At 52.1% G+C, this 27,550-nt stretch overlaps 1 protein-coding gene across 4 annotated transcripts; it reads left to right on the forward strand.

Annotated features, from left to right (window-relative positions):
* Positions 1–12,574: 12,574 nt before the first annotated feature.
* Positions 12,575–26,602, forward strand: HNRNPL (heterogeneous nuclear ribonucleoprotein L). Of its 4 annotated transcripts, none has more exons than XM_035023429.1 (13): positions 12,575–12,640; positions 17,001–17,119; positions 17,699–17,936; positions 18,056–18,141; positions 18,961–19,057; positions 19,142–19,214; positions 22,605–22,676; positions 22,788–23,068; positions 24,109–24,230; positions 24,540–24,741; positions 25,440–25,497; positions 25,603–25,698; positions 26,226–26,451. In XM_035023429.1, the coding sequence occupies exons 3-13, from the start codon at positions 17,712–17,714 to the stop codon at positions 26,282–26,284; spliced, it is 1,371 nt and encodes a 456-aa protein (XP_034879320.1). In that variant the 5' UTR covers positions 12,575–12,640; positions 17,001–17,119; positions 17,699–17,711; the 3' UTR covers positions 26,285–26,451. The 4 variants fall into 4 exon arrangements, with proteins under 4 accessions (XP_034879320.1, XP_034879319.1, XP_034879318.1 ...); XM_035023428.1 differs by lacking the exon at positions 12,575–12,640 and adding an exon at positions 14,796–14,906; XM_035023427.1 differs by lacking the exon at positions 12,575–12,640 and adding an exon at positions 14,811–15,074.
* Positions 26,603–27,550: the final 948 nt, after the last annotated feature.

Below are 27,550 nucleotides of genomic sequence, written 5' to 3' on the forward strand. Positions count from 1 at the left end.
AGGGGGGCTAGCTATTGCTAGGAAAAGGTTATTTATTACTGTTTAATAAAAACTCAGTCATGAGACCCTTCAGATGTATATCGGTGGGTCATATGCTTGGAGGATGACTGCCAACATGTATCTTGAGGGGTAGAGATAAAGGAAATTGCCAAAGGAATTTTTATATGTATTTTTATGTGTTAAAGGAAACTAAAAAAAAAAAGAGGGGCACCTGGGTGGCTCAGTCGGTGAAGCGTCTGCCTTCAGTTCAGGTCATGATCCCAGGGTCCTGGGATCGAGCCCTGCATCGGGCTCCCTGCTCCGCGGGAAGCCTGCTTCTCCCTCTCCCACTCCCCCTGCTTGTGTTCCCTCTCTGGCTGTCTCTCTCTCTGTCAAATAAATAAATAAAATCTAAAAAAACACAAAAACAAAAAACTTTAAGATGCTGGTGGGTGGTTGGGGAGACCTACTCATCTTGCGGCGCCCAAGACAACCCTCGTAAGTGCGTTCCCTTGCTTATTAAACCAGCCACCTACCAATCTGGAGCGGTCTGCCTCTTTCTTTGGTCTCTCCTTGTCCTCTGTGTACGGGGCCCGTTCGCAAACCGACAATTAACGAATCAGCCAGGAGACCAAAGAAATGGGCCTTGGGAAAGGGACATCTGCAGGGAAACTCTCTAGTTGGCCACTGACCTCTATGTGGGGAGGGGTGGCCCCATGCGTTAGGTGCTTGTGGAGCACTGCACGAGGACGGGGATGCCCCCCAAAATGCTGGCCATTGCACACTGTGGCAGGCAGGGAAGGGGGTGCCTACGGCGGGGGGTGTGGGGTGGCCTCTAGTGTGGGCAGTTTGGCCACCAGAGGCTGAAGCTTGCGCTAGAGCTTAGAAGAAGAGCTGAATTCAGGAAAAGGACATGCGGTTGTCCATTACTCTGCTGGCCTCAGGGCTCACAGCACAGTGGGAGAACAAAATAATAAGTTGCAGACGTTAGCGTGCCGTTTTGCAAAGCCAGGAGGGTGCAAACTGCCCCAGATTAAGAGCCGAGGGCATGTACAAAGCCTGATTAGGACACTAAGAGGTACGTACGGTCCCTGGGAAAGCGACGAGGGTGTCCTGGTGCCTGACAATGAGATGGACTGCGTGCCCCATGCTGTGGGAGCCTGAATACAAAGGAAACGTTTATTTTTTAAATTTATTTATTTTTTAAAGATTTTATTTATTTATTTGAGAGAGAGAATGAGAGAGAGCAAGCACATGAGAGGGGGGAGGGTCAGAGGGAGAAGCAGACTCCCTGCCGAGCAGGGAGCCTGATGCGGGACTCGATCCAGGGACTCCAGGATCATGACCTGAGCCGAAGGCAGTGGCTTAACCAACTGAGCCACCCAGGCGCCCCAAAGGAAACATTTAAATAGCCATCATCCTAGACTGTTGATCCAATGGAAAAACATGTCCCAAAACCCCAAGGAGAAAACTCGCATTCTCTGTCCCTTGAAGATGTAAATCTAATCATGCCTTTGAAAAATAAACACTCCCCACGATTGCCTAAGACTGAGAGGAGAAAGGGGGGGGCAAGAGGCTTTTCAAAATACAGACTGCTGGGGCATGTAACTCTTGATCTTGGGGTTACAGGTTGAGGCCCCACCTTGGGTGTAGAGATTACTCAAAAATAAAATCTTAGGGATCCCTGGGTGGTTCAGTCAGTTAAGCATCTGCCTTTGGCTCAGGTTAAGATCCCAGGGTCCTGGAATCGAGTCCCGACCTCTGCTCCTTGCTCAGTGGGGAGCCTGCTTCTCCCTCTGCCTTCCCCCACCCCATGCGCACGCTCGCGCTCTCTCTTTCTCTCTCTCTCTCTCTCACACAAAAATAAATAAAATCTCAAAAAAAAAAGGTAGTGTCATTTTCTTTCATCTGTTAAAAGGACAGTTTTCTTGGACCATTGGTCTGTTCTTGATGAGATTATGAAAGGCTTTTTCTTGACTGTAGGTAATCTGCCTAGAAAACAGATTCCTCTCCTGTGCTCCCTGTTGTCTTTATCGGGTCTTTGATTACTTAAGAAAACTGATTCTTCTCTATTACCAGAGCTAAGTATTTTTACAACTATGGGACTTACTGTATTTGCCTGTGAAGTCTTTCATTGTCCCCCTGGTTAAATGAGTAACTAAAGATTCTTTTGCAGTGACCTATGATCCTATTTAATCAAGTGTTTTAAAACCTTTCGATATTTTTGACGAGCTTCCCCCAAATCCTATCTAAATCAAGCTTTGTTAACCTCAAACTAACTGGGATTTTCCAGAGAAAATATCAAAAGATGTGTTCTCTCTCCTTATAGAAGAAAGATATTAAACTAAGTTTATTTTATGTTTTAAATTACATGGGAAGGGGACCTGGCTGGCTCCGTCGGTCAAGCATGTGACTCTTGATTTGGGGTTGTGGTGTAGAGATTACTTAAAAATAAAATATTCAGGGGCGCCTGGGTGGCTCAGTCATTAAGCGTCTGCCTTCGGCTCAGGTCATGATCCCAGGACCCCCCATCTGGCTCCCTGCTCAGCGGGAAGCCTGCTTCTCCCTCTCCCACACCCCCTGCTTCTCCCTCTCCCACTCCCCCTGCTTGTGTTCCCTCTCTCGCTGTGTCTCTCCGTCAAACAAATAAATAAATCTTTTTAAAAAACAAAATAAAATAAAATGTATGTCACAGAAATAACCAAATTTCCTTGTCAATTGCTTTATGATCACTCTCATCAGATCTTTAACAATGGCTATATCATTTACAGTTCCGTTCTGCTCTGATGCTTTTGCAAAAGTGTTCCTACAAGAATACTTCATTTTCAAGGATATTCTTTGGAAAGGTTCTGCCAAGTAGAGGGTTTGTTGTTGTTGTTGTTGTTTGTTTGAAGTAGGTTCCAGGTGGAGCCCAGCACAGGACGTGAACTCAAAAGCCTGAGATCAAGACCTGAGCTGAGATGTTTAACGGACTGAACCACCCAGGAGCCCCAGCAAGTGCAGGTTTCTTTCTTTTTTTTTTTTTTAAAGATTTATTTATTTATTTGAGAGAGCGAGAATGAGAGAGAGAGAGAGAGTACATGAGAGGGGGGAGGGTTAGAGGGAGAAGCAGGCTCCTCGCCGAGCAGGGAGCCCGATGCGGGACTCGATCCAGGGACTCCAGGATCATGACCTGAGCCGAAGGCAGTCGCTTAACCAGCTGAGCCACCCAGGCGCCCAAGTGCAGGTTTCTGATAACTATGATCAATTTGCCTTCATGTGGAAGGGGCAAACAATGGACCTTTCCAGTGCCTCCCCACAGCTCCCTGCACAGCCCCAAAACATGCCATGGGATGGTAGCCAGAGATCTGTCCCCATTCTCCTCCACATCAGGAAAATGGGCCCAGGACACTGAAGATAATGTTAACATGTGAAGACTCGCCTCTGCTGCAGGACTCTGTATAGAGTTTGCTGGAACATCTGCAAGGGAGAGGATGCATGGCGAACCCACAGAAAATTCAAGGCCTGGGCGCCACCAAAACGTTTTTGGGAGTCATTTGGTTGCATAAGATGCGCATTGTTGCACAAGCTGTGAAGGAGGAGATGCAAGCCTATCCAACCCTTATGGGGTTTTTGAAGGAATTTATCCCCCCCTTCCCTGCCACCCCGGCACAGTGCCTCCGTCCCTTGTACTACCTGGTAAAGAAAGGGCACATGGGGACTGGGGATCAGAGCAGCAGGCCACCTTTGAGAAGTCAAAAATGCTGGCGGAGCAGATGAAAGTTTGGGCATCTCCTAAACGGGGCTGCCATTTGCATTAGATGTGTCCATGATTCCAGAAGATGTGGATTGGGCACTCTGGCTAGGACAATGGAAGGAGACGGTACCCTTAGGATTTGGGTCCCAGCTCTGGAAGGGGGCAGAAATCCGGTACAGCCCCACAGAGGAACAGCTCCTAGCCGTGTACACAGCATTCCTCCAAGTAGAGCCTCTCATGTGGGAATAGGCATATCCCAGTGAAGAACTTCCCTTCCTATTAAGGGGGGAGTTGAGAATACGTCCCATCGACCCACCTCTGCCATAACTCAGACTCCCACTTTGACTAAGAGGCATGCCTATTTGCCGCAGACAAGCACTCTCTCCACCACTCCACCGTCTCTAGAAGGGCAGGTGCTAGCTACCAGGGCCCATAGAGTATGTCAAGCCTCCAAATGCGCCCACCCCCATTCCCACGGTGGCCCCTGTGGCCCGCACAGAAGGAGTGGGGAAATTCCCACTGGTACCTGGAAACCCGAACAAACAGTAGGAGCCTGTGGGCTGAACTTGGAGTGGTTTGGCTGGTGATCACCCATGAACCCCGACGGCTCCCCCTTTGCACGGACCATCGGGCTGTCCTCAAATGATGAACCCTATGGCTCAGACAATAGGGAGCCAAGGGGTAAATGATCATGAATAAGTCATGTGGAGTCAGGATATATGGAAAGACATTTGGTTTACCTGCAAGAGCCTGAGGTGTCCACACGGTGGTTCATAAGGCACTGACACTCCCAGGCAATCAGGAAGCATTAAGAGTAACCACCATGGCGCCCAGGTGGAAGGCATATCGTCAGGGATGCCAGATGGCCCTTGACATACAGTGACTTGGCTAATTCTGTAAAAGTATGTCCCGTGTGTCCTAAATAATGCCAAAGCAAGTGCCAAAGGAGTCTGGGTGGGGCCAGCCGCCAGAGTTCCCAACTAGTGAGGGATTGGCAAACAGATTATATTGACCTCCTTTCCCTGAGTGAGGGTTCTAAATTCTTTGGTGTGGACACGGCATCTGGCCTAACCCAAGCTTTCCCTTATCACTGTGCAAGCCAGGGGGTCACCATCAGGGAGATTAGAGAAGCTGAGTACCACGTACAGATACCCTCATCAAATAAACAGTGATCAGGAGTCACATTTCGAAGATCACGATATACAAGATAGAGCAAAAGAACAGGACATTGAATGGAGGTCCTATCTCCCTTATAACCCGCAAGCAGCAGGGTTAGTGGAAAGGAAAAGTGGAATATTCAAATAGCAGATTAGATTACTAACAGGTAAATCCACCCTGGCTGGGTAGACTAAAGTACCCTCCCAGGCTTTAATACATTTTCTTTTTCTTTTTTTTTTTTAAGATTTATTTATTTTTATTTGAGAGAGAGCATGAGCAGGGGGAAGGGCAGAGGAAGAGGAAGAGAGAGAATCTAAGCAGGCTCCACGCCCAGCACGGAGCCCGATGCAGGGCTCGATCCCAGGACCCTAAGATCATGGAATCAAGAGTTGGATGCTTAACCGACTGAGCCACCCAGGCACCCCCTTCATGTGAATGATCATCCAGGAAGACTTGTTGCACCATATGCCAAACTGGACACCCCTGCGGAGACACCCAGCACCAGAAGGGCATGGAAGTCATGGGAAGCAGCCATTGCCCCAGCACTCACTGCAGATTATAATGCTTTGCTACTGAGAACCCCAAGCCCCATGACACCTGAGACAGGCATTATCTACCGGAACTTGCAATGACTCATCCCAGCTTGACCCACGAGCTGGACTCAGGCGATCAGAGGCGCCTCACTCCCTCCCCTGACCGTGGGATGTACTTCTGCCCACCATTCCCACAGTGGGAGCCATCCCAAGGACATAGCCTTGGTAGAGCAAGGTGTTGTTGAGACCATCTGGCTCTATAATCTTTAAGATGCTGGTGGGTGGGTGGGGAGACCTACCCATCTTCAGCGCCCAAGACAAGCCTTGTAAGTACCTTCCCTTGCTTATTAAACCATCCACCTACCAATCTGGGGTGGTCTGTCTCTTTCTTTGGTCTCCCCTTGTCCTCTGTGTACAGGGGGGCAGTTCGCGAACAAACAATGACACCTTAGGCGGTCAAGATTGCATGATCCACAGGGCAAGTCTCAGAGCTAAGAGATCTTGCCCCTTTAGTGTTTTCTGTTTAAGTGATCCCTACACCCAACATGGGGTTCGAACTCATGACCCCGAGATCAAGAGTCACATACTCTACCAACTGAGCCAGCCAGGTGCCCCAAGCTTGGCAGCTTCTTAAAAATTTAAATATAGGGGGGCCTTGGGTGGCTCAGTCAGTTAAGCATCTGAATCTTGATTTCGGCTCAGCTCATGATCTCAGGGTCCTGGGATTGAGCCAGCGTCAGGCTCCCCACTCAGTGGGGAGTCTGCTTATCTCCCTGTCCTTCTGCGCCTCCCCACGCTCTCTCTCTCAAATAAATGAATAAATCTTTTTTTAAAAAAAGTTAAATATATACCCACCGTATATGATTCAAGCATTCCACTCCTAGGTGTATACCCTAGAGAAATGAAAGCATATGTTCACACAAAGACTTGTACACCAGTGTTCACAGCACTTCTATCGGTAATTGCCAAAGACTGGAGAGAAGGCAAATGTCCACCAACAGGTCACTCGATAAAAACCAGTCGTGGTGACTTGATAAACTGTCCCCTGCAATGGCCTAGTTCGACACGCATGAAGCGCAAAACAATGATGTTGAGTGAAAAAAGCCAGACACGAGAATCCACACTGTAACATTTCATTCTGGAAAATACCAACTGGGGCGCCTGGGTGGCTCAGTCGTTAAGTGTGTGCCTTCAGCTCAGATCATGATCCCAGGGTCCTGGGATCAAGCCCCGCATCGGGCTCCCTGCTCGGCGGGAAGCCTGCTTCTCCCTCTCCACTCCCCCTGCTTGTGTTCCCTCTCTCGCTGTGTCTCTCTCTGTCAAATAAATAAATAAAACCTTTAAAAAAAAGAAAAGAAAAAAGAAAATACCAACTAACTGATAGTGACAGAAAGCAGGTAGGTCAGTGGCTGTGCGGAGGGGGGAGGGACGGAGGGGTGAGGGATGGAGGGTTTGAGGAAGAAATTCAGGAATGATGGCTATGTTCATTCTCACGGCCATGATCTTGGTTGTGGTGGTGGCTTCCCAGGTTTAGATAAGCCCAAACTCCTCAACTTGTATACTTTCTTCATGTCATCTGTACCTCAATAGAGCTGGGGGGAGAGGGTGTCCCCGCTGTGGAATGCAACAGACACTTTCCCCTCTACTGGGCTGACTTAACAAATGGCCCCTGAGCGCAACTGAACTTTCATTCTGAAGCTCATTAGACCGTGAAGCTATTTCCGCTTAGAGCCCTGAAGAGGCTTTAAAAAGAAAAGAGAGCTGACCTATTTCTGCGCTCAGGCCTGTCACTTTTCTCTCCTGAGACCCCGAGCCCACAGGGGATCAATTTCTTGAATGGGGGAAGAGAAAAATGAGAACATGCATGGAGAAAAAAAGGAAGTGCAACAGATGGGAACATGCCCCCCCACCCCCCGCCCCAACCCCAGGCACAAGGAAGAAGGTGGCCTGGAGGGTGACGATGCAGGAGGAGGGTGGACCTGGTGAGGTGACTGCGATTCTCTCAGGAAACAAGAAGGAGGTCACTGCTGAGAGTGAGGATGAGGAAGGAGCTCTCGCAGGTTTGAAGAGAAGGTCTGATATGTCATCTGGGAGAATCAAGGGACCAGGGACACCCGCAAAGTTGCTGAGCAGCACTGTGGGTCCACTCCAAGTGAGTGGGCATGAAGTTAAGGCGAGGCCAGTTGGCATGGGTGTGTATTTGTCTCCGCCCATATTCCACTGCACAGATGCAGGCATACGATAGGTGGAAACTTAGATTTTATAAGGACTGTGGTTTTGCCAGATGAGTATGGTGGAGTGGGGAGGTGTGTCATGAATGTGTGTGAGGGGGTGATCGTAATGGTCGGTCGAGGAATTTGATCTGTGTGAAGACACGAGGGGGCTGAGGAGTAGAGGAATGGTGTTGGAGGAAATTGTTGGAGTTGAGGTTTTGGAGGGAATCAACTAGAAAGGCAGGATACAAGGGATGGTGAATGAGATGCTTGAAGCTGAGGTTCTAAGAGGCTGTGGTGTTCTAAGAGGTGTAGGTGTGCCCAAGGGAGGGAGTGGCTGCGAGGAGGACAAGTTCATTGGAGAAGAGGAGGTCTGGGAACCCAAAGGATGGCCCGAGGGTCACCTACCTGGGTATGGAAATCACTGAGGATGATGAGAGAGGCAGCATGAGAGACAGTGAGCCAGGAGCTAAAGTCCTGGAGAAGTGAGCAGTAGTGATCATCAACCGATGAATACAAATGTGCTATGTCCATGCAGCGGAATATTATTTGGCCACAAAAAGGGATGAAAGACATCCTATAACCTGGATGAACCCTGAACAAACTGGTCACATGTTTTATGATTCCATTGATATGAAATGTCCAGAATGGGCAAATCCATAGAGACTGAAAGTAGCTCAAGGGTTGCTGCTGGTTGAAGGCAGGTGATTGCTAAAGGATATGGAGTTTCTTTTGGGGTGATGAGAAAGTTCTGGAATTAGACAGTGGTGACCATCCCACAACCTTGTGAATAAAAACCACTAAGTTGTATGAATATATCTCAATAAAGATGTTACTTTAAAAAAAATCTGGGGACACCTGGGTGGTTCAGTTGGTTAAGCGTTTGCCTTTGGCTCAGGTCATGATCCCCCATGTAGGCTCCCTGGTCAGCAGGAAGTCGGCTTCTCCTTCTCCCTCTGCCCCTTGTGTGCACTCGCTCTTGCTCTCTCTTGCGCATGCACGCTCTATCTTAAATAAATAAATAAAATCTTTAAAAAAAAATTAAAATTATAGGTGCCTGGGTGGCTCAGTCAGTTAAGTGTCTGCCTTTGGCTCAGGTCATGATCCCAGGGTCCTGGGATCAAGTCCCACATGGGCTCCCTGCTCAGCAGGGAGTCTGCTTCTCCCTCTGACCCTCCCCCACTCATGCTCACTCTCTCATTCTCTCTCTCTCAAATAAATAAATAAAAAATATATATATATTTTTAAAGCAGCATCTCATAGTGGATAGAGCACCAAAAAGAGCTGGGGACCTTGGCCACCACTATGAGCCCTGCAGTTGGGATTTTGAATCATGGGGAGCTTTGACCCCTCAGCCTGTCCTGTGGGCTCTACTTTCTTTCTTTCTTTTTTTTTTTTTATTTTTATTTTTTTTTATTTTATTATGTTATGTTAGTCACTATACATCATTGGTTTTTGATGTGGTGATCCACGATCCGTTGTTTTCATATAACACCCAGGGCTCCATGCAGTATGTGCCCTCCTTAATACCCATCACTGGGCTAACCAATCCCCCCCCCCTCTAAAACCCTGTTTGTTTCTCAGAGTCCATAGTCTCTCATGGTTCATCTCTCCCTCCAATTCCCCCCCCATTTTTCCCTTCCTTCTCCTAATGTCCTCCATGCTATTCCTTATGTTCCACAAATAAGTGAAACCATATGATAATTGACTTTCTTTGCTTGACTTATTTCACTTAGCATAATCTCCTCCAGTCCCATCCATGTTGATGTAAAAGTTGGGTATTCATCCTTTCTGAAAGCTGAGTAATATTCCATTGTATATATGGACCACATGTTCTTTATCCATTCATCTGTTGAAGGGCATCTCGGCTCTTTCCACAGTTTGGCTATTGCGGACATTGCTGCTATGAACATTGGGGTGCATATGGTCCTTCTTTTCACTACATCTGTGTCTTTGGGGTAAATACCCAGGAGTGCAATTGCTGGGTCATAGGGTAGCTCTATTTTTAAATTTTTGAGGAACCTCCACACTGTTTTCCAAAGTGGCTGTACCAACCTGCATTCCCACCAACAGTGTAAGAGGGTTCCCCTTCATCCACAACCTCTACAACATTTGTTGTTTCTTTCCCTGTCCATTTTTGCCATTCTAACTGGTGTAAGGTGGTATCTCAACGTGGTTTTGATTTGGATTTCCCTGATGGCTAATGATGAACATTTTTTCATGTATCTGTTAGCCATTTGTATGTATGTCTTCTTCAGAGAAGTGTCTTTTCATATCTTCTGCCCACTTTTTGACTTGATTGTTTTTTGGGTGTTGAGTTTGAGAAGTTCTTTGTAGATCTTGGATACCAGCCCTTTATCTGTAGTGTCATTTGCAAATATCTTCTCTCATTCTGTGGGTTGCCTCTTTGTTTTGTTGACTGTTTCCTTTGCTGTGCAGAAGCTTTTTATCTTGATGAAGTCCCAAAAGTTCATTTTTGCTTTTGTTTCACTAGCTTTTGGAGATGTATCTTGAAAGAAGTTGCTGTGGGCGATGTCAAAGAGTTACTGCCTATGTTCTCCTCTAGGATTTTGATGGATTCCTGTCTCACATTGAGGTCTTTCATCCATTTTGAGTTTATCTTTGTGAATGGTGTTAGAGAATGGTTGAGTTTCATTCTTCTGCATGTGGCTGTCCAATTTTCCCAGCACCATTTATTGAAGAGACTGTCTTTTTTCCATTGCATGTTTTTTCCTGCTTTGTCAAAGATTATTTGACCATAGAGTTGAGGGTCCCTATCTGGGTTCTCTATTCTGTTCCATTGGTCTATATGTCTGTTTTTGTTGGGCTCTACTTTCACCCAAAACAGATCCACAACTCGCCCTCTTCAACCCCTCCATGGCCTCCGCTCTGATCCGACCCACTTCTTCTCCAGACTGTTCCCCTCAATCAGCCTCCTCACTGTCTTCCTGGCTCCCGCCCCGCCTCCCACAGTCTATTTCCCACACCCACACCATGCAGCCACAGGGCTCCTGTGAATACCTGAGCCAGATCAGGGAAGCCTCCAGGGGCTCCACCTCAGAGGAAAAGTCAAAGTCCTCCCCCAACCCTGGAGGCCCCTCCGTCCCCTCTTGGACTGGACTGCGCCTTTTCCCATCTCTGACAGCATCACTTACCATTTACCACCCCCCTCATTCTACTCCAGCCACAAAGCCGGTTCCTGGAACACACCAGGCACATTTTCACCTCAAGGCCTTTGCATTGGCTGTTCCCTCTGCTTGGAATGGTTGTCCTTCGGTATCCACATGACTTCCTCTCTCCCCTCCTTCAGATCTTTGCAAGAATGACACCTTCTCAGTGAGGCTTCCTCTGAATACCCTCTTCTCAAGCAAACTGCCCTCATACATTCCTCATCTTCCTTCTGTTTTTGTTTTTAACAATTTTGTTTATTAGAGAGAGAGCGCGAGCGTGAGCAGGCACAAGGGGGTGGAGAGAGAAGAAGCAGACTCCCTGCTGAGCAGGGAGCCAGACTTGGGGCTCAGGGCTCCATCCCAGGATTCTGGGACCATGACCTGAGAGGAAGGCAGACACTTAACTGACCAAGCCACCCAGGCGCCCCTGTTTTAATCTCTGAATAGCAGTTCTCACCACCTGATACCATATGTTTTACTTAAGTATTTCACCAGAATATAAGTATTTCACTAGAAATTTTCAATATCTTGTTCACCATTTTATCCCAGGTGCCCCCACTAGTGTTGGCTCAATGAATGGCCCTAGGGTAGATGCTTAAAGTGATAAAAACATACCTACTTCCAGCCCCCAAAGAGCCCGGATTCTAGCCAAGAGACAGAAATTAAATAACCAGGTGTTTTCACATGGCAGTAAGAGCAAAGAGGGAGACAAATGAGGAAAGAGCAAAGAGGGAGACAAATGGGGAGCCATGATTATAACAGTGCGTGGGGGTAACTAGGCTTGGATGGTCAGGAAGTGACATCTGAGTCATGGCCCAGCTGATGAGGAGCAAAAAGATCTGGGAGAATATTCTAGGCGGGGGGTGGGGGGGGGGTGGGGGGGGTGGAGGGAGCCAGTGCAAAGTCAGGAATGGGCTCTGGGCATTTGATGAAAGGAAGTCATTGTGCCATGTCAAAAACAGGTGGGAAAGGGGTAGGCATGGAGGTGCCTACAAGGGTCAGATTATGTCTTGTAAGGAGGGTAGCGACTAGGTCTTCTTGTGGTGTATTTCAACTGGGTTTTCCCTTCTCTGGGCCTCAATTTTACCTTATCTGCGAAATGGGGGTAGGCCTGATGTCCCCTCTGCTTCCAGACATTCTCAGCATCTCTCAAGACCACCCTAGAAGGCAGGTGCTATTACCATTCCCCCGTTGGATGATTAAAAAAAGAGGCCCCAAAAGGCTAACTCACTTTCCAAGGCCACAGAGCTAGTAAGTGCAGGGTCCCTACTTGAACTCAGCAGTCTGGCCCCAGAGCCGGTGGGCCCTTAACCAGCACGGCATACTGCAGCCCCCATAACCACAACAGGTACTGCAGGGCGGTGCTTACACGTCGCCGGCGGCAGACAAATCCCGCTATGGCCACTTACAAGCTGGGGGATCCTGGATTAGCCCCTTGTGTCCTCTGAGCCCATCTTCCCATCTGTACAATGTGCGCCCCAACATTAACCTCAACTAACACAACACTTGGCTGACCAGGAGGAACGAGGCGTGACTGCCAAACAACTGCGTGACTTTCCGAGAAGGAAGGGGGAGGGGGGTGGGTGGAATGAGAGGTTGGCGTGTTTGGGGAAAAGGGACGCGGAGCCCTAACGCCACCGTGCATCAGTCTTTCCATTCCTTTCTGGCGTTGTTTCCTCCATTCAAGTGCGGAGCCACTCTCGATCTCTCCCCCCACTCCACCCCCTAGTTTTTTTCCAGGCTGAAAAGAGGTCGTGGTCCCTTTAAGGCCCGCCCCTCCCTCCCCCAAAACTTCCCAGTGTCTGCTCTCTTTTCGATCCCGGACGGCCGGCCAGGCTCGCCGCCGAGCTGGTAGGGGCTGGGGGCGAGGGGTCGGGGAGGGGTGCGGGGGGTGGGTGGGAGGCGCCGCCCGCCGCCCGAGCGCGAGGGGTGGGGGAGGGGCGGAGGCCGGGAGCGCGACGGTGCAGATAACGCGACGGCCCGGGCGCCCACCGTGGGTGCGAGCCGGAGGGCGAGCGACCCGGGACGCGCCACGCCGAGGACCGTTCCGCCGCGTCCCGGCAGCGCGCGTCGGCGCGAGGGGCGTACGGGCCGGGCGCGGGGGCGGGGAGGGGAGGGGCCCCTCTCCCCCCTCCCCCCTCCCCCCACCGCATTCCTCTGACGTCGGGACCTCGCGACCCCGCCCTTCAGCGGGGCCCGCCCCGCCCCTCGGCGCACCGATCACGTGTTGAAGGCGCTGCGCCGCCCCCCCACCTATGTTCCGCCTGCCTTTTCGGATCTTCCCAGTGTGACCGGGAACTGATTTAGATCTCCGTCAGCCCGCTCTCAACTTTATCTCCCCAAGTCTGCGAACCCACCAATCCTGTCTCACGCTCTTCGCGCCCCTGGCCCCCATTTCAAACTTAGTTTCCACGAGGGCTCCTAGTTCGGGAGCCCCCTTTCGCCGTTGGGAAGATTCCGAAGCATCTTTGGGGGAGTCGCCCCTATTTCTCACGACTCAGTCCTCTCTAAGCGCAGTGTCTCCCCTCCCACCCCCAAGAAGCAGCCCCATAACGCGGGATCCTGGCTCAGCTCGCGGCCCCGCCCCTAGGTTCCGGCTATTGGGCGTCGTTGGACCGGTCCCCAAGGCAGGCAGGCCCGCCGGACACTTAGAACACCAGGACTCCCCTTTGCAGAGCGCGAGCGCTGTGCCGGGTTCTGTACCTGGTGCCTGGTAGGGGAGCCAGCCTAAGGCTTAGGCAGGGATCCCCGCTCCCTTACCCACACAGGACTTCCCCGCTGGAAAAGGGACAGTCACCAGACCGTGACGAGCCGCAGAGGTCAGGGCTGTCGCGTGAAAACCACGGGCCTGCGTGGTCAGGGGTTACCATAGAGCAGACTCGGGGTCGGGCCTGGTTGGGACAAGGAACGCTTTTCAGAGTGGAGACTGCTGCACGGACAAGAGGAGTGATTCCCCCGGTAGGAGGGGTGGCGGACAAAGGTTCTAGATGGAAGGGCCTGCACGGGCAAAGATCGAAAAGTGCGTGAGAGGTCCTTCCCTTTGTGCAAACTGAAAGACGCTCTTATGGCTGAATTTAGAGGTGGGGCGGAGCGGTGAAAGGACGCCCGCGAACTTGACAGGGTCCGAAGACCGTCGGCAGCGGCAAATGGTTTTCTACCGAAAGGGTTAAGTTTGGGTTATTAAAATTCCTCCGGCGTTGTGGGGGCTCGAGGTGGAGAGGAATAGGGACAGAGCCGCACTAGCAGCTGCCTCTCCGTCTCGGTCTAGCCCTCGGGCGCTACACAGCACGTCAATAAATACTGGGGGTACGCCAGGCCTTCGCCGGTTTAGAGGGTTGCCCCGCCTCCAGAGACGCCCGAAAGCCTATTCGCGCCTGCGCTCTCGCCTCCGATCCTTTCCTAGACTGCGCCAAAGAGCGCCTGCCGGCTTGGGGCGGGCTTTCCTTTTTCACCCAATCAAAGACCACCGGTGGTCCTACGACCCTTTCCACTCTTCATTGACTAATCGGGTAGAGACGTAGAAGATGGGCATCTGCAGTAACCACTGGAGAGAGGCAAAAGGGAGGGGTTTCCTTTCCTCCTTGCGGAGTGGCGCGGGAAGGTAGTCGTTTTGACTGGAGCACTAAGAATTTTCGGTTTGATGGATTAGTGAGGAAGCCAATGAAAGTGGGAAGAAGGCGGGGCTTTTCGGGCGAGTGGGGAGCCTCGTTCCTATCAGACGCTCCAAGGAAGGCCAGGCAGGGCCAGAAATCCGACCTATCAAATTGGAGTTTATTTTAAGGCGGCGGGGTCAGCCAGATGACTGGCAGAAAGCGCTCGCCTATAAGGAGTGTCCCAGACAAATGAGGGCGGGCCCGTCTGAAGAACGGCGTGGGCTGTACCCAATAGGCGCGCAGGGCAGGCGGAGGCTTCCCCTCCCCCCTTGGCGGGACCAGTGGCTCCCCCTATCGGGTGGGGGCGGCGAGTGACGGGCGTGTCCCTCCCCCAATGAGAGGCGGGGGGAGGCGGGTTCTGCGCCGCCATGTCGCGGAGGCTGCTGCCCCGGGCGGAGAAGCGGCGTCGGCGGCTGGAGCAGAGGCAGCAGCCGGACGAGCAGCGGAGGCGGTCGGGAGCGATGGTGAAGATGGCGGCGGCGGGCGGCGGAGGCGGCGGTGGCCGCTACTACGGCGGCGGCAGTGAGGGCGGCCGAGCCCCTAAGCGGCTCAAGACGGACAACGCTGGCGACCAGCACGGAGGCGGCGGCGGCGGCGGTGGAGGAGCCGGGGCGGCGGGTGGCGGCGGCGGGGTGAGGCCAGGGCCCTAGGTGCCGGAGACGGCCGGGAAGGGACGGAAAAATTTCCACCTTGAGGGTATTCATTTGAGGGGGGCGCCTCTGCGCACGCGCCCAGGCCCTCACGCCGTGACGGGGTGGGGGAGGGGCAGGCGTTGGGCAAACGGCGGGGTTTGCGCGAGGACAGGAGGTTGCGCGTGCGCGCTATTCAGCGGTGGGGGGGGTGTGGGAGGCGGAGGAAGGAGCTCGCGCTGCGGGTGGCGCAGTGCGCAGGCGCCGCGGGCTTGAGTGTGGGGGGCCGGGCCGTTTTTTTTCCTTTATCGTTTAATTCACTGCCCTCACGCGCAAGCGCACTTCTGCTTGGGCCTCGTGGGCGGCGGGGGGGGGGGGAGCACCGCGTGAGCGGGAACGGGTGGGCGGTGGCCTTTTCCGCGCCTGAGTGGGGAATTCTGGCCGATCGCTGTTTAATCTTTATAATGTCATGGTTTGTGTCGACACAGAATTGAATCTAATTTGAGGATAGTCCCCCAGAACAGAATATATCCCCATTTTTGTGGGCTTTGAAAACCGGAAGAAAGGGGCTTGTGAAGGTCTTTTATGCCGTTTGGGAATTGAACTAAATTTTGGAACCATCACAAGTTTTCTTAAAATTTCCTGGGGCTAACTGGGTGCAGTTGGTTTGGTGAACAAAAATGTTCCTGAGGGTGGGCCTTTTGGAAGGGATTCGACGTCTTTGGTCTCCTTGTCGGAAAGGACCACCGTTTGTTCCTCCTGGCTTGGAGCCTGTTCCCTCCTCCCTGCAAGTTCCTGAAGTCCTCTCCCGTTCAGCCATTTGCAGGATTTTCCAGGGTTTGGTGGTGATTTCTAGCTATGATTTCTAGTGGTTTAAATTGTGGCAGGACTTGTTGCGCACATTTTAAAACTGCTTGAACTAAATCTTCCACCAGTTTTGTATGAGGTACAGGATGGTATTACAATTCGGGACTGGTAGAGCTGAGGTAAATTTGTGTAGATCATATAGCTAGTGGGGGGGGAGGGGCGGGATTAGAATTTATGGGCTATGGAACTCCAAACCGCTGAGCTGGTAACCAGCAGGCGGGTGTGCCTCCTGTGGTTTGTGTGGTTCGTTCCTGAAATAGAATCCACTTCTGCCCCGTTCCATGGGCTTCTGCTTGGTGGCTCTCAAACAGGAGGTTGGGCCCAGAGCCCAGGAGACATGGAGAAAGTTACTTTCCTCCTGATTCAGAGGCTTCTCTCTGTGTGGGTGGAAAGATACTTCTTGGGAGGGAACCGTCTTGGTTTTTAGTGATGTGGGTTGGAGTTTCTTTTTTTTCTGAAGGACCTTTCTCATCTTGATTTTCCATAGTCGAGCCTAGGCAGTATTTTCTACCACAGATTTTTGTGGGTGGTTATAAAGACTAGAAGTGGCTTTCACAGCTTTTGGGGCATGGGCTGTTTTACCATGATTGATCCTGGGGGTGAGTGGTGGGAACAGCAATGCTTGGCTGGGCTTGTTGCACAAGGGAAAGGGCAAAGAAACGTTCCAAGAGAATGGTGTGATTCAGACTGCAGCAAAAAGCTGTTTGAGCCCTTCCTGCCAGTGCTGTCCCCTTTCCATCCCAATCTTTGCTCCCATTTCCTTGACCAGTGGGAAGAGAAAAATTCTAGGAGGAGTATAAGGTATGGGGCATGCCTTGTTTCCCATTCTGCCTTCCTCAGAAGCTACAGCAAGAGGTATAGGCAAGTGGCCACCCACTCAGGGCCTGAGCACTGCTGGGCCAAAATCTTTTTGGGGTCATTGGTTTGTATTGCCATCCCTTGTTGTCTGCTCTGTGTGACACTTAAGTGTCTTATCTGATTGGGTCCTCAAAAGCACAGAGGGCAGTGGGCTACCATCTTGTACAGCAGGAAATGAAGTTACGTTCTTGTTTCTTTTCTCAGGAGAACTACGATGACCCACACAAAACCCCTGCCTCCCCAGTTGTCCACATCAGGGGCCTGATTGACGGCGTGGTGGAAGCTGACCTTGTAGAGGCCTTGCAGGAATTTGGACCCATCAGGTACTCCAGTCAGAGGCCCCGGGTTGGACATAGAATTCAACTCCTTGGTGTACTGTGCGTCCTTAGTTTCTGTTGGAAGTGACATGGCCAGTTTGGCCCAGGGTCCCTTGGCTAGGTCCTGGGACTCCTCCACTCTTATGTTTGGCCCTTATACTTTGGTCAGGTTATAGCAAGTTTCATGTCTTTTTTTTTTTTTCTTCTCCCTGCCTCTAGCTTCTAATCTGCATTCTCTCGCTTATGTTAGGTACTGGGAATAGAGTAGCAAATGAAGTTTTCGGGCTCCTCCCAGATCGCTGCCCACCCAGAGTGATCAGTACTGTGATAGGAAAGCCCAGGAGCCTGCGGGAGGCATCTGACTCAGGGGAGGAGGACTCAGGAAGGAAGGCTTCCCAGAGGAAGTGATGCCACAGCTACATCTCTTTTGCCTATTGTGCCACTTAGGGTGAGGGTCTTCAGGTCAGGAAACCATGGTGGAGGTACAGAGGAGTCCAGAGAGATGAGTCCATTCAGGGAAAGTTGAATGTCATCCTCTTGTCTGTGTTCCCCCGAGAGGACTGAAACGTGTGTTTTCTCTGCCAGCTATGTGGTAGTAATGCCTAAAAAGAGACAAGCGTTGGTGGAGTTTGAAGACGTGTTGGGGGCTTGCAACGCTGTGAACTACGCAGCCGACAACCAAATCTACATTGCTGGCCACCCAGCTTTTGTCAATTACTCTACCAGCCAGAAGATCTCCCGCCCCGGGGACTCGGATGACTCCCGGAGCGTCAACAGTGTGCTTCTCTTTACCATCCTGAACCCGATTTATTCCATTACCACGGTGCGTGCCAACAAGCCTTCTTTTAGATGGTTTTGTGAGCTCGCTCTCCCTCCCATCCTCTCCCCTGAACCACAGTGACCTGCCAGTGCCCTTTCATCTTGCCTGTGTGCTTTTTATAGGATGTTCTTTACACTATCTGCAACCCTTGTGGTCCTGTCCAGAGAATTGTTATTTTCCGGAAGAATGGAGTCCAGGCCATGGTGGAATATCCTTTGTTGGGAAAGGGGTGTTCTTTGAGGTGAGGGCTCTCACGAGGCTCGGCAGGGCCCCATCCGTTCAACCAGCACAGAGCCCTAATGGCTGCCAGGTGCCAGATCCCTTCCTAGGGCCCCCTCGTCTGATGGGAGGGATCGTTAAGGAACAGTAAGGCATGTCGTGAAAGGTCAGAGTCTAAAGTGCCGTGGAGGGGAGGAGCGACTGGCAGATACGGCGGGGTGATACTCTGTTGCCGTGAGGAGATAGGAGCTGGTATTCAGGGCGGAAGAACGGTCTCTGTAAAGGTCCTCAGGTCCTTAGTGTTGGAGATGGCAAACGGCCTGATGGCTGATGAAGGACAGAAGGTTCCCTGTGGGCGTTGGAAGCAGTGAGCAGGGCTTCTCAGGCAGTGCTGTGAAGCATGGTCAGGGTGCGGTGGGAAGCCACTGACGGAGTTCCAGGCAAGAATGTCATCTGGTTGATGTTTCAGAGATTGTCCAGGCTTAGTCAAAGCACAAGGCACGAGAGGGAGAAGTTTGGGCAAAGGGAAAGTGGCTTGGCCTGGGGTGGTGGCAGAGGGAGTTGCTTCCACCTCTGGGCTGGTGGGGTTGGGAGTGCAGATGACAGAGGAACTGGACAGTGACTGCCCACCCAGGGCAGCATTCCAGCCCCTCTCCGTGTGAGCGGCTAGTGACTGGCCAGTGAACTAACCCCAGAGCTCACATGCAGTATGGTCTTTGGGTGCTTCTTCATCCTCCTCCCTTTCTGGGACCGCTTGAAGCCTTTTCCAAAGAGCACCTGTCTGGGGGCTTTCCTTAACTTTACCCACATTTGATTCTGTGCAGAGTGCCCAGCGGGCCAAGGCCTCGCTCAATGGGGCTGACATTTACTCAGGCTGTTGCACTCTGAAGATTGAATACGCGAAGGTAGGTCTAGGAAATGACTACCCTTTGTCAGCTTCCAGGGGAGCTGGGGCCTGGCTAATTTCAAGCTTTATCTTGTCCCTGCAGCCCACACGCTTGAATGTGTTCAAGAATGATCAGGATACTTGGGACTACACAAACCCCAATCTCAGTGGACAAGGTAATCCTGATGGCAACTTTGTTCTAAACACACCCGCCTTGCCTTCACTCGACTAGTGCACTTCATTGACCCGGGCTCAGGGTTATGTAATGCCATTGGGCTCCCTGTGGACATGGGAGGGCCTGGGGGGCGCGGTCAGCTCTCGGAAAAGATGCTTCAGTGGGAGAGGGTGAATGAGAGGGCCTCTGTAGGTTCTAGCTGCTGCCGGGGGGGCCCTTTGACGTGGCTGAGGGTATAGAGCGAGGGCAGAGGCTTGAACAGAGTTGGGGAGCAGGGCCTCGCTGAGCACAGGGCGTGGCGATGGCTTATAAACCAGTAGCGGCTCCCAGAAGGATTCTGCTGCTGCCCTTCTAGGAGCCTGCCTAGAGTCACTGACTCTCCATTCTCACTGGGGCCAGGAATGGTTCTCTTGCTTGTTACTGTCAAGAGGGTCTGCTGGGGGAAGGGCGGGGGCAGACTGGGGAGGTAACGAGGGCGCGCAGACCCTTGGAGCAGAGCCTTTGAGCAAGTTGACTTGTGGAGGTGAGACACCCTGGATTGGAGCAGGGCGGACACGCCACACCTCCCTTGTAGCGGGGACTCAACATCTCTGCAGGGGGCCCAAATGGACAACCCCCTTCCTAGACTCTGTCAAGAATGGTTTGCCTTGGATAGGAGGGAGAGGTGGAGGAGGATTGCCTTTGGAAAAGCAGCGGCACCCCCTCAGCAAGACCGTCCATCTCTGTCTGTCTTGGTCTGATACGTCGGACTAGGCCACGGGCTGAGGGAGGAGGCTGGTTGCTGACCTCTCACGGGCCTTGGGAGGCCAAAGGCCCCCATTCCTAGGCGGGCCTGTCTTGCTTGCCCTCGCAGCCGGGAAGCAGTGGGCAGGGTGGGCTAGACTCTCCCCAGGACCCTCACGGTGGGCGCTGTGGGCCTGGCCGCCCCTCCAGAGGTCAGAGGCAAATTGGTGATCGAGTGAATGTACCAGAGCGGGCAATGGCATTACATGACCGCTAACAGAAACATGGCAACCAACCATTTCTTCTCCAAGGAACATAAATAGAAGATGTGCAGACCGGCAGGGGCTAGTGGCAGGGGCTGGCTGTGCATTGGTTTTGATGCCTCTCAGCTCTGGCCGCCCCAAGACTGGGGGGCAAAAACGAGAGCTGAGGAGGTGGCCTGGAGTGAGGGCGGTGCTTCGCCACCCCTCGGGAACCATACTTCAGCGGCTCTGCCCCTGCACATTGCTCACCAACACACAGGGTAGAAACCACTAGCTCTTCCTGGAGAGGACAGAACACGCAGCCTGCACCACGTCCCCAGAAACAGCCGCAGACTTGAGCTCACTACATCAAGAACACCACACCGCGCTCCAAGGAACAGCTACAAGCACAGAGACAGAGGCAGACAGAGACAAAGAGAGAAAGAGACGCAACATGGCAGCAGACACTGCTTTTTTATTAAACATTAAAAAAAAAAAGGCAAAATCCAAGCAAACTCGAACCCGAGAATGTACACAGAAGTAGGAAACACAGAGAACAGAGCTCTCCCAGCCAGCCAGCGGCGCTCTTTTTGGAGAACGTTTCATAGACCGAAGTAGATTCCATGGGCCTCCAAGACAATAGGATCCTCTCTCCATTCCTCGCCATATGGGTTGTTTTTTGTTTTTTGTTTTTAAGTCCTTTGGTTTGGGGAGGGCCTTTTTTTTGTTTTCTGTTTTGATATTTTTATTTTTTCCGCAGTCATCGGCTGCCAACATAATCTGCACCAACCGGAGATCAGAGACCAAAAAAAAAAAACTTAAACCACAACAACAAAAAAAAATCAAACCAAAACAGACCTAAAACCAGACAGCCAAACAGCTCAGAGGTACACAGTTACCTGCTGGTGGGTCAGCGGGCGCGCTCCCAAGGCCAAAAGCGCGGGCGTAGTGGGGCCACTGGCACACTCCATACCCAGGAGACACGCACATGGAGCGCTACACAGCCAGAAGCCCCGCACTGCAGCACACAGTGTGGGGAGCTGACAACACGGAGGGACACTACCCACTTCATACACCTTTATTTTCCACTTTTCTGGTATCTTCTGAGGACAGAACATCTGTGAGCCATTTTTGATTTAATCAAAAACATTGACTTTTAAGACAATTCTTAAAAAAAAAAAAAATTGTAGCGGATGTGTACCGTAACTTGTATTTATGACTGTAAAACCATGTGATGCAGGGTCGCAGTGTATGTTTGATGGGACGCCATCTTTCAGAACTGTGCTAACTCACTGTTGAAGCGTCCAATGGTAAGAGAAAATACAGATTTGTTTTTTGTGACAAATGGACATTGTACTCTGTACTTCTGCTGTAAGTAGCCCTTTTCCATCTTTGTAATGACTGATTGTTGGAAACAAAACCCAGGCCGGGTGGCAGGAAAGGGCAGTGGTCCCGAGCCCTGGGTTTTGGAGTCAGCCAGACCTGGGTTCAAATCCTGGCTCGGCGGCTAACTTTTGCTTTGTGACCTTGGGCCAAAGTGTCTTTTAACTGCTCAGTTAAAAGTTGAGTGCTCAGGCTCCTTATCTGTAAAACGGGGCTAAAATAGTACCTACCTCATAGGGTTGTTGTGAGGAATTTCTGAAGCGGTGATGTCTGTAAAGCGCTTCGCACAGTGTCTGCCACTCAAGCGCTAAATTCATGTAGCGACTGTGCATTGCAGCTGGGGTCTGGGGTGGATCTGCGCCATTGTCGGGGTCTGAGAATGTCAATGCCTTGTACATGACTGTTCAATTGAACTGGTTCTGATGTTGCCCTGCTTGTCCTTCCCCACAGTCCCTCTCCTCGGGTTGGATGTGACTTGGGGGAGGGGGTGGAGGGGTGGCCAGGAGGACCAGGGTTGAGAAAGAAGGGGCCTAGAGAGTGGGGCCTAGAGCTCCTAGAACCTTGGAACTCCGGGGGCCAGATTTTATCTTCCTTCTGTCCTGCCTTCCCTTGGTGGTTTTCCCACTCTTAACTCCTCTTCCTTTATTTGGGAGTTCTAGAAATCTGTTCTTGGTCCTCCATAACGTAACAACTTCCGTAGCATCTGCAGGTTCCCCAGAGGACCTGAGAGCTCGGCTTCTCATTTGGGCCAGGGCAGGGGAGAGCCCAGAAGCTGGCCTCATCCTTCCCAGAGAACGGAAACCAGCCACTTGGCATGGGCAGGGGAAGGGAAGTGGGCTCCAGCCTTGAGGCTTGGCTTCATGCCACAGGAAGGGTCATGCCACTTGAGTCAGGCCACAGGAAGGAGGCCCCAGCAGCTCCGGTGAGCAAGGGAGGGTTTGCCTCAGGCTCGCAGGAACTGAAGGTCTTTGAGATTAGCCTCTAGTCAGGAGGGTGACCCCCTCTGTTCCAGGTGAGCCTCTGACTGTTTTTTCTGTCCGCAGGTGATCCTGGCAGCAACCCTAACAAACGCCAGAGACAGCCCCCTCTCCTGGGAGATCACCCCGCAGAATATGGTGAGGGCAGGGGGTTCCCCTCCGTGGACTCCCGTGGCTCATGTGCCCCTGCCCGCCGCCCGCCGCGCAAATTCTCACCCGTCCTCCCTCTCTTTCCTTCCCACCCCCCAGGAGGGCCCCACGGTGGGTACCACAGCCATTACCATGATGAGGGCTACGGGCCCCCCCCACCTCACTACGAAGGGAGAAGGATGGGCCCACCAGTGGGGGGTCACCGTCGGGGCCCAAGTCGCTACGGCCCCCAGTATGGGCACCCCCCACCCCCTCCCCCACCACCCGAGTATGGCCCCCACGCCGACAGCCCTGTGCTCATGGTCTATGGCTTGGATCAATCTAAGATGAACTGTGATCGGGTCTTCAATGTCTTCTGCTTGTATGGCAATGTGGAGAAGGTGAGCCTCTGTTAGGTCCGTTGCTTCCTTTATAGACCTAGCGGGCCGAGCCGCGCGCGTCACGGTGGGGGAAGGAGCCTGGCTGGCAGCAGGCTGGTTCCGAGAGGGTGACTCGCTGAAGCAGGCGCCCGGCTGCAGACGTTTTGTTTGGTCTTCACCGTGGGTGTTTTGTTGTTTCTTAATCGGGGCCGTTAACCAGGACTTCTTCACGTGGAAGTACTAATACTTAACATCAGACGAACGTGATTATAAAACAAATCTATTGTGGCCGAAGATCATCGTGTGAGGATTTTCTTCAGAAAACTTAAGATGATCTGGCCACCCTGGGCCTTCCTGCCTTGCCTGTGCGACGGGTGGCTTGTTGCTCTTGAACCAGCGGAGTCCCCGGGAGCCTGTGTGCTCACAGCCCTTGGCTTAGCCCGGGAGTCACGGTGGTGGCAGCCATAGTGCAGGTTAAGCCTGCCCTCCGCGCATCAGGCGCTGTGGAAAGGACTGGACGCGTAGCAACTTGCTTGTTAATAGAATCCCTGATGAGACAAGTCGGGGCAGTGAAGGCAGGGTGGGTGAATAACTTGCCCAGGTTCCCAGACCTTTATGTGGAAGCAGGACCTCGTGCTAGAGATTTGGCTTCAGCGCCTTTTGTCACGGGTTGTTCACTGCTTCCAGTCTTGTCACCCACAGTGGTGTTACATGTCATGCCCACTCTGTAGCCCGTGTGCGTCTGTGTGTTCCCAGACAGATGTCGGTGGCAGGATCTGCCTTGTTTTCTCACTGTGCGCCGCCTCCCCCGTTTTTGTTGTGCTTCATTAAGCGATGCACTCATGGGTCGTGTCCCCAGGTGAGAAAAACCCTGCCCGGCACGCTGAGCCCTTCCTGTGGGCCACACGTGCCGTTCAGTGCTCCTGATTCCTCATTCACAAGTGAGGGGGTGGAAGCCTCGCTCTCGAGCCAGGAGTTCCTTTCTTTTAACTAACTCAAGGGGTGGGAGAAGCGTCCCTGGCCGCCGGGCAGTGGCACTGATCACAACTGCTCTCCTCAAGGTGAAATTCATGAAAAGCAAGCCGGGGGCCGCCATGGTGGAGATGGCTGATGGCTATGCTGTGGACCGGGCCATTACTCACCTCAACAACAATTTCATGTTCGGGCAGAAGCTGAATGTCTGGTAGGTACTCCGTCTCCTCAGGCTTGCGGGTGTTGGAGAGGAGCCGCCGGAAGAAGCAAGTGGGATGGGGCCGCTCCGGAAAGGGCCCCGCAGAGGAGCACAGGGAGGCCGGGTGCTTGTTCGGGCAGGGGTTGGGTGTGGCGGGAATGCTCCCCGGCGTTTGACTGAAGCAGTGGGAACAAGTGAGTTGGCCTCGCCTCAGCTGTGGAGCGATGCCCCCTGAGGCACCCAGCACCTTCAGACAGGAACGGGGCCACCATGGAGGGCTTGCGCTCTGGCCTGACAAAGAGCTCCCCTCCCCTGGTACAGTGTCTCCAAGCAACCGGCCATCATGCCCGGGCAGTCCTACGGGCTAGAAGACGGGTCCTGCAGTTATAAAGACTTCAGCGAATCCAGGAACAATCGGTTCTCTACTCCAGAGCAGGCAGCCAAGAACCGCATCCAGCACCCTAGCAACGTGCTACACTTCTTCAATGCCCCTCTGGAGGTGACTGAGGAGAACTTCTTCGAGGTGGGTGCTGTGGAGTGGGTCCCTCACCACGGCCATCTGAACGAGCCATTTATTTCAGTCTTTTTGAGGACCTACTGTGCCACAGCTCTGCCAGGCCCTGGGTTGGGCCCCGGGAATGCAGCAGGGACCAGGATAGGCTGAGAATGGTTCCAGAGCCCTGGCCGCAGTGCAGGTGGCTGTACCGTTTGTGTTACTGATAAAGTTAGGATGGCTGCTGTTTGCTGGAAAAGGTTTCTCCGTGTCTGGGTGAGAGAGGTGATCAGAATCCAGTCTCAGAGCATCGACGGAGTCAGGCCCTTCCACGTCTCGATAACATCAGAAGGGAGGCTCCTGTTCAAGCCTCGTCAGACGAAACTGGGACACTGAGCGGGAGGAGGGCTGACTGGCAGGGTTGGACTTGAGACCTTGCTCGGGCCTGAGATGTTGCTCTTCAGTTCAGCAAACATTTGTTTAGCGCCACTACACCCAGATGGGGATTTTAAAAAGCAGTTTCTACTATAATGGTGGTAGTTAATGGTAGTAGAAACATAGAGTGGTGTTTCTGAACCTTTTTTTGGGTCATGGGCGGGGGGGGAACCTTAGAGTATGTTCTGTGATCGAAGTTTAGAAACTCCAGAAAATGTAGTACTATTGTCTTGGGCTGCTTGAATCCTGCCATGTGGTTACTCCTGCCTCTGAATCTTTTCTGTGTCTTGCAGATCTGCGACGAGCTGGGAGTGAAACGGCCATCTTCTGTGAAAGTATTCTCAGGCAAAAGTGAGTAAATTGCCCCCGCTGCCTTTCCCCATTCCTTGGTTGTAGGTGGGTGGCCCCCTGCTTCCTGCTCAGCTCATCCTAAAACTGACTTCGCCTTCTGATCAGGTGAACGCAGCTCCTCTGGGCTGCTGGAGTGGGAATCCAAGAGCGATGCCCTGGAGACTTTGGGCTTCCTGAATCATTACCAGATGAAAAACCCAAGTGAGTATCTGTGTGTCCTGTAGTTGTCCCCCTCGTGGCCTAACGGTGGGCTGGCTTCAGGCCAGAGCCGTCCTTCCTTGCCATCAACATAGGGCCCCAGAGATCTCCTCACTGGTGCTGACATAGGCAGGTGGGACCTGATCGCCAGGAGATTAGCCCGATGGTCCCCATGGGAGGGAGGGCCAGCCTGGCTGCTTGCCGCCACTCTGCCAGCTTGAGGGACTGGCGTTCTGTGCGTCAGAGCCTGGCTCAGATGGTACCCCGGAAAGGGGCTGATCTGGCCAGCGGGGAACACCTGCCCACTTAGGCCCTGGGCCAGCTGAGGAGCTGGGGATGGGATTCCCCATGGAATCAAAGGCAGGGGAGGGGAAGTGCCTTCAGTATTGGGCTTTTTTGTAAGTCTCACGTTGGGCAGTGACCGGTTAGATCCTCGGAGGCGAACTGCAGAAACGACGGGGGCTGGGTGGTTGGTTGGTGCCTCCAGAGAGGGGGGGCCCAGCCAAACCTCCCTTTGTTCTCCTTTGCAGATGGTCCATACCCTTACACTCTGAAGTTGTGTTTCTCCACTGCTCAGCACGCCTCCTAATAGGTGCCCAGGAAGAGTCCCATCTGAGCAGGAAAACATTTCTCTTTCCTTTATGCTGTTTGTTTTGTTTCTGGGTTGTTTTTTTTTTTCTTTTGCAAAAGTTCCTGTATTCCTTTTTTTTAAATGCTAGGTTAGTGGGCTTAACCATAACGGAAACGCTGAAGTCTGGAGGGGGAGGGGAGGGGGACCTGATATCTCCCAAGATTAACCTTCACTTTTTAAAAAATTATTGTACATGTGATTTTTTTTTTCCTGTTCCTACATTTGTGCTACCCGTGTACTCTTGGCACATTTCAATAAAATTGTTTGGAAAACAAGCATTGCGCTTACTGGGATTCCAGGTTGTGTCTGCTTACCTCCCTCTTGGTCTCCTGCCGAGGAGCAGGCAGGCTGGGACACAGCTTCAGGCCGTCGGGAGATGCAGGCCCAGCCCGGGACACTGCTAGGAATTACGGAGTCTGTTGAGGAAAATCTGGGAGGGCTCGTGGCATTCTTCATGGGCCCTGCCCAAGCAAGCTGAATCTAGTTGGAGAGTCACTTAAAAAGTAAATGGTGCTGAAAAGATTAAGAACTTCAAGAATTAAAAAAATGAGCTTTCATCCTGCCAAGTAAATACTCGCTTTTTTATAAGGCTGGAAAATAAAACCTCAGATAAAAGTGAAGATCTGCTTCCCAGTCCCTTTAACAGTTTTTGGTGTGTTTCTGCACCCCCATAAAGTTCCTTTAACAAAATGCTTTATGCCGTACAGTGTTCTATATCCTATCATGCACACAGCTGCTTATCTTTACCCCTGTACAGTATCTTCATGGATATGTCATCCTTTCCCTGGTCCTAAAGGTAAAATCTAGTTTCTTGATACTGTAAACAGTACTGCTATGCATGCAAATGCCTCAAGCCAACTTCCCTGATACTGATCTGGAGGTCAATTCCTAGCAGTGGAATTGTGGAGTTAAAAGATAATTTGGGGCGTGGGGTTAAGGCATCAATGGCACTAGATCTCAGCTCAGGCCTTGGTCTCAGGGTTGTGAGTTCAAGCCCAGGGTTGGGTTCTACGCTGGGTGTGGAGTCTACTTAAAGATAACAATTGCACTGTGATACTTAATTGTGGGTAGACGGGAACTTTGGGTAGATGGTTGGGGTGGGGAATGGGGGCGCTGTAGGTGGAAGGTGCCTCCTTTAAGGACCTTGACTCATGCTGGAAGGGAGAGGCAGTCTGCAGAGAACCAGTGAGGACTGTTTACAGTGCCTTGTTCATGCATGTGCAC

This window comes from Mirounga leonina, unplaced genomic scaffold, assembly GCF_011800145.1.
Source record: "Mirounga leonina isolate KUSES-001 unplaced genomic scaffold, KU_Mleo_1.0 Mir_177, whole genome shotgun sequence".
In the NCBI taxonomy this organism is placed as follows: Eukaryota; Metazoa; Chordata; class Mammalia; order Carnivora; family Phocidae; genus Mirounga; species Mirounga leonina.

Coding starts and splice junctions, on each gene's coding strand:
- HNRNPL (XM_035023426.1), top strand. CDS start 14,811: ATGTCGCGGAGGCTGCTGCCCCGGGCGGAGAAGCGGCGTCGGCGGCTG. Junction 19,058..19,141: donor TGAAGATTGAATACGCGAAG/GTAGGTCTAGGA, acceptor TTGTCCCTGCAG/CCCACACGCTTGAATGTGTT. Junction 19,215..22,604: donor CCCCAATCTCAGTGGACAAG/GTAATCCTGATG, acceptor TTCTGTCCGCAG/GTGATCCTGGCAGCAACCCT.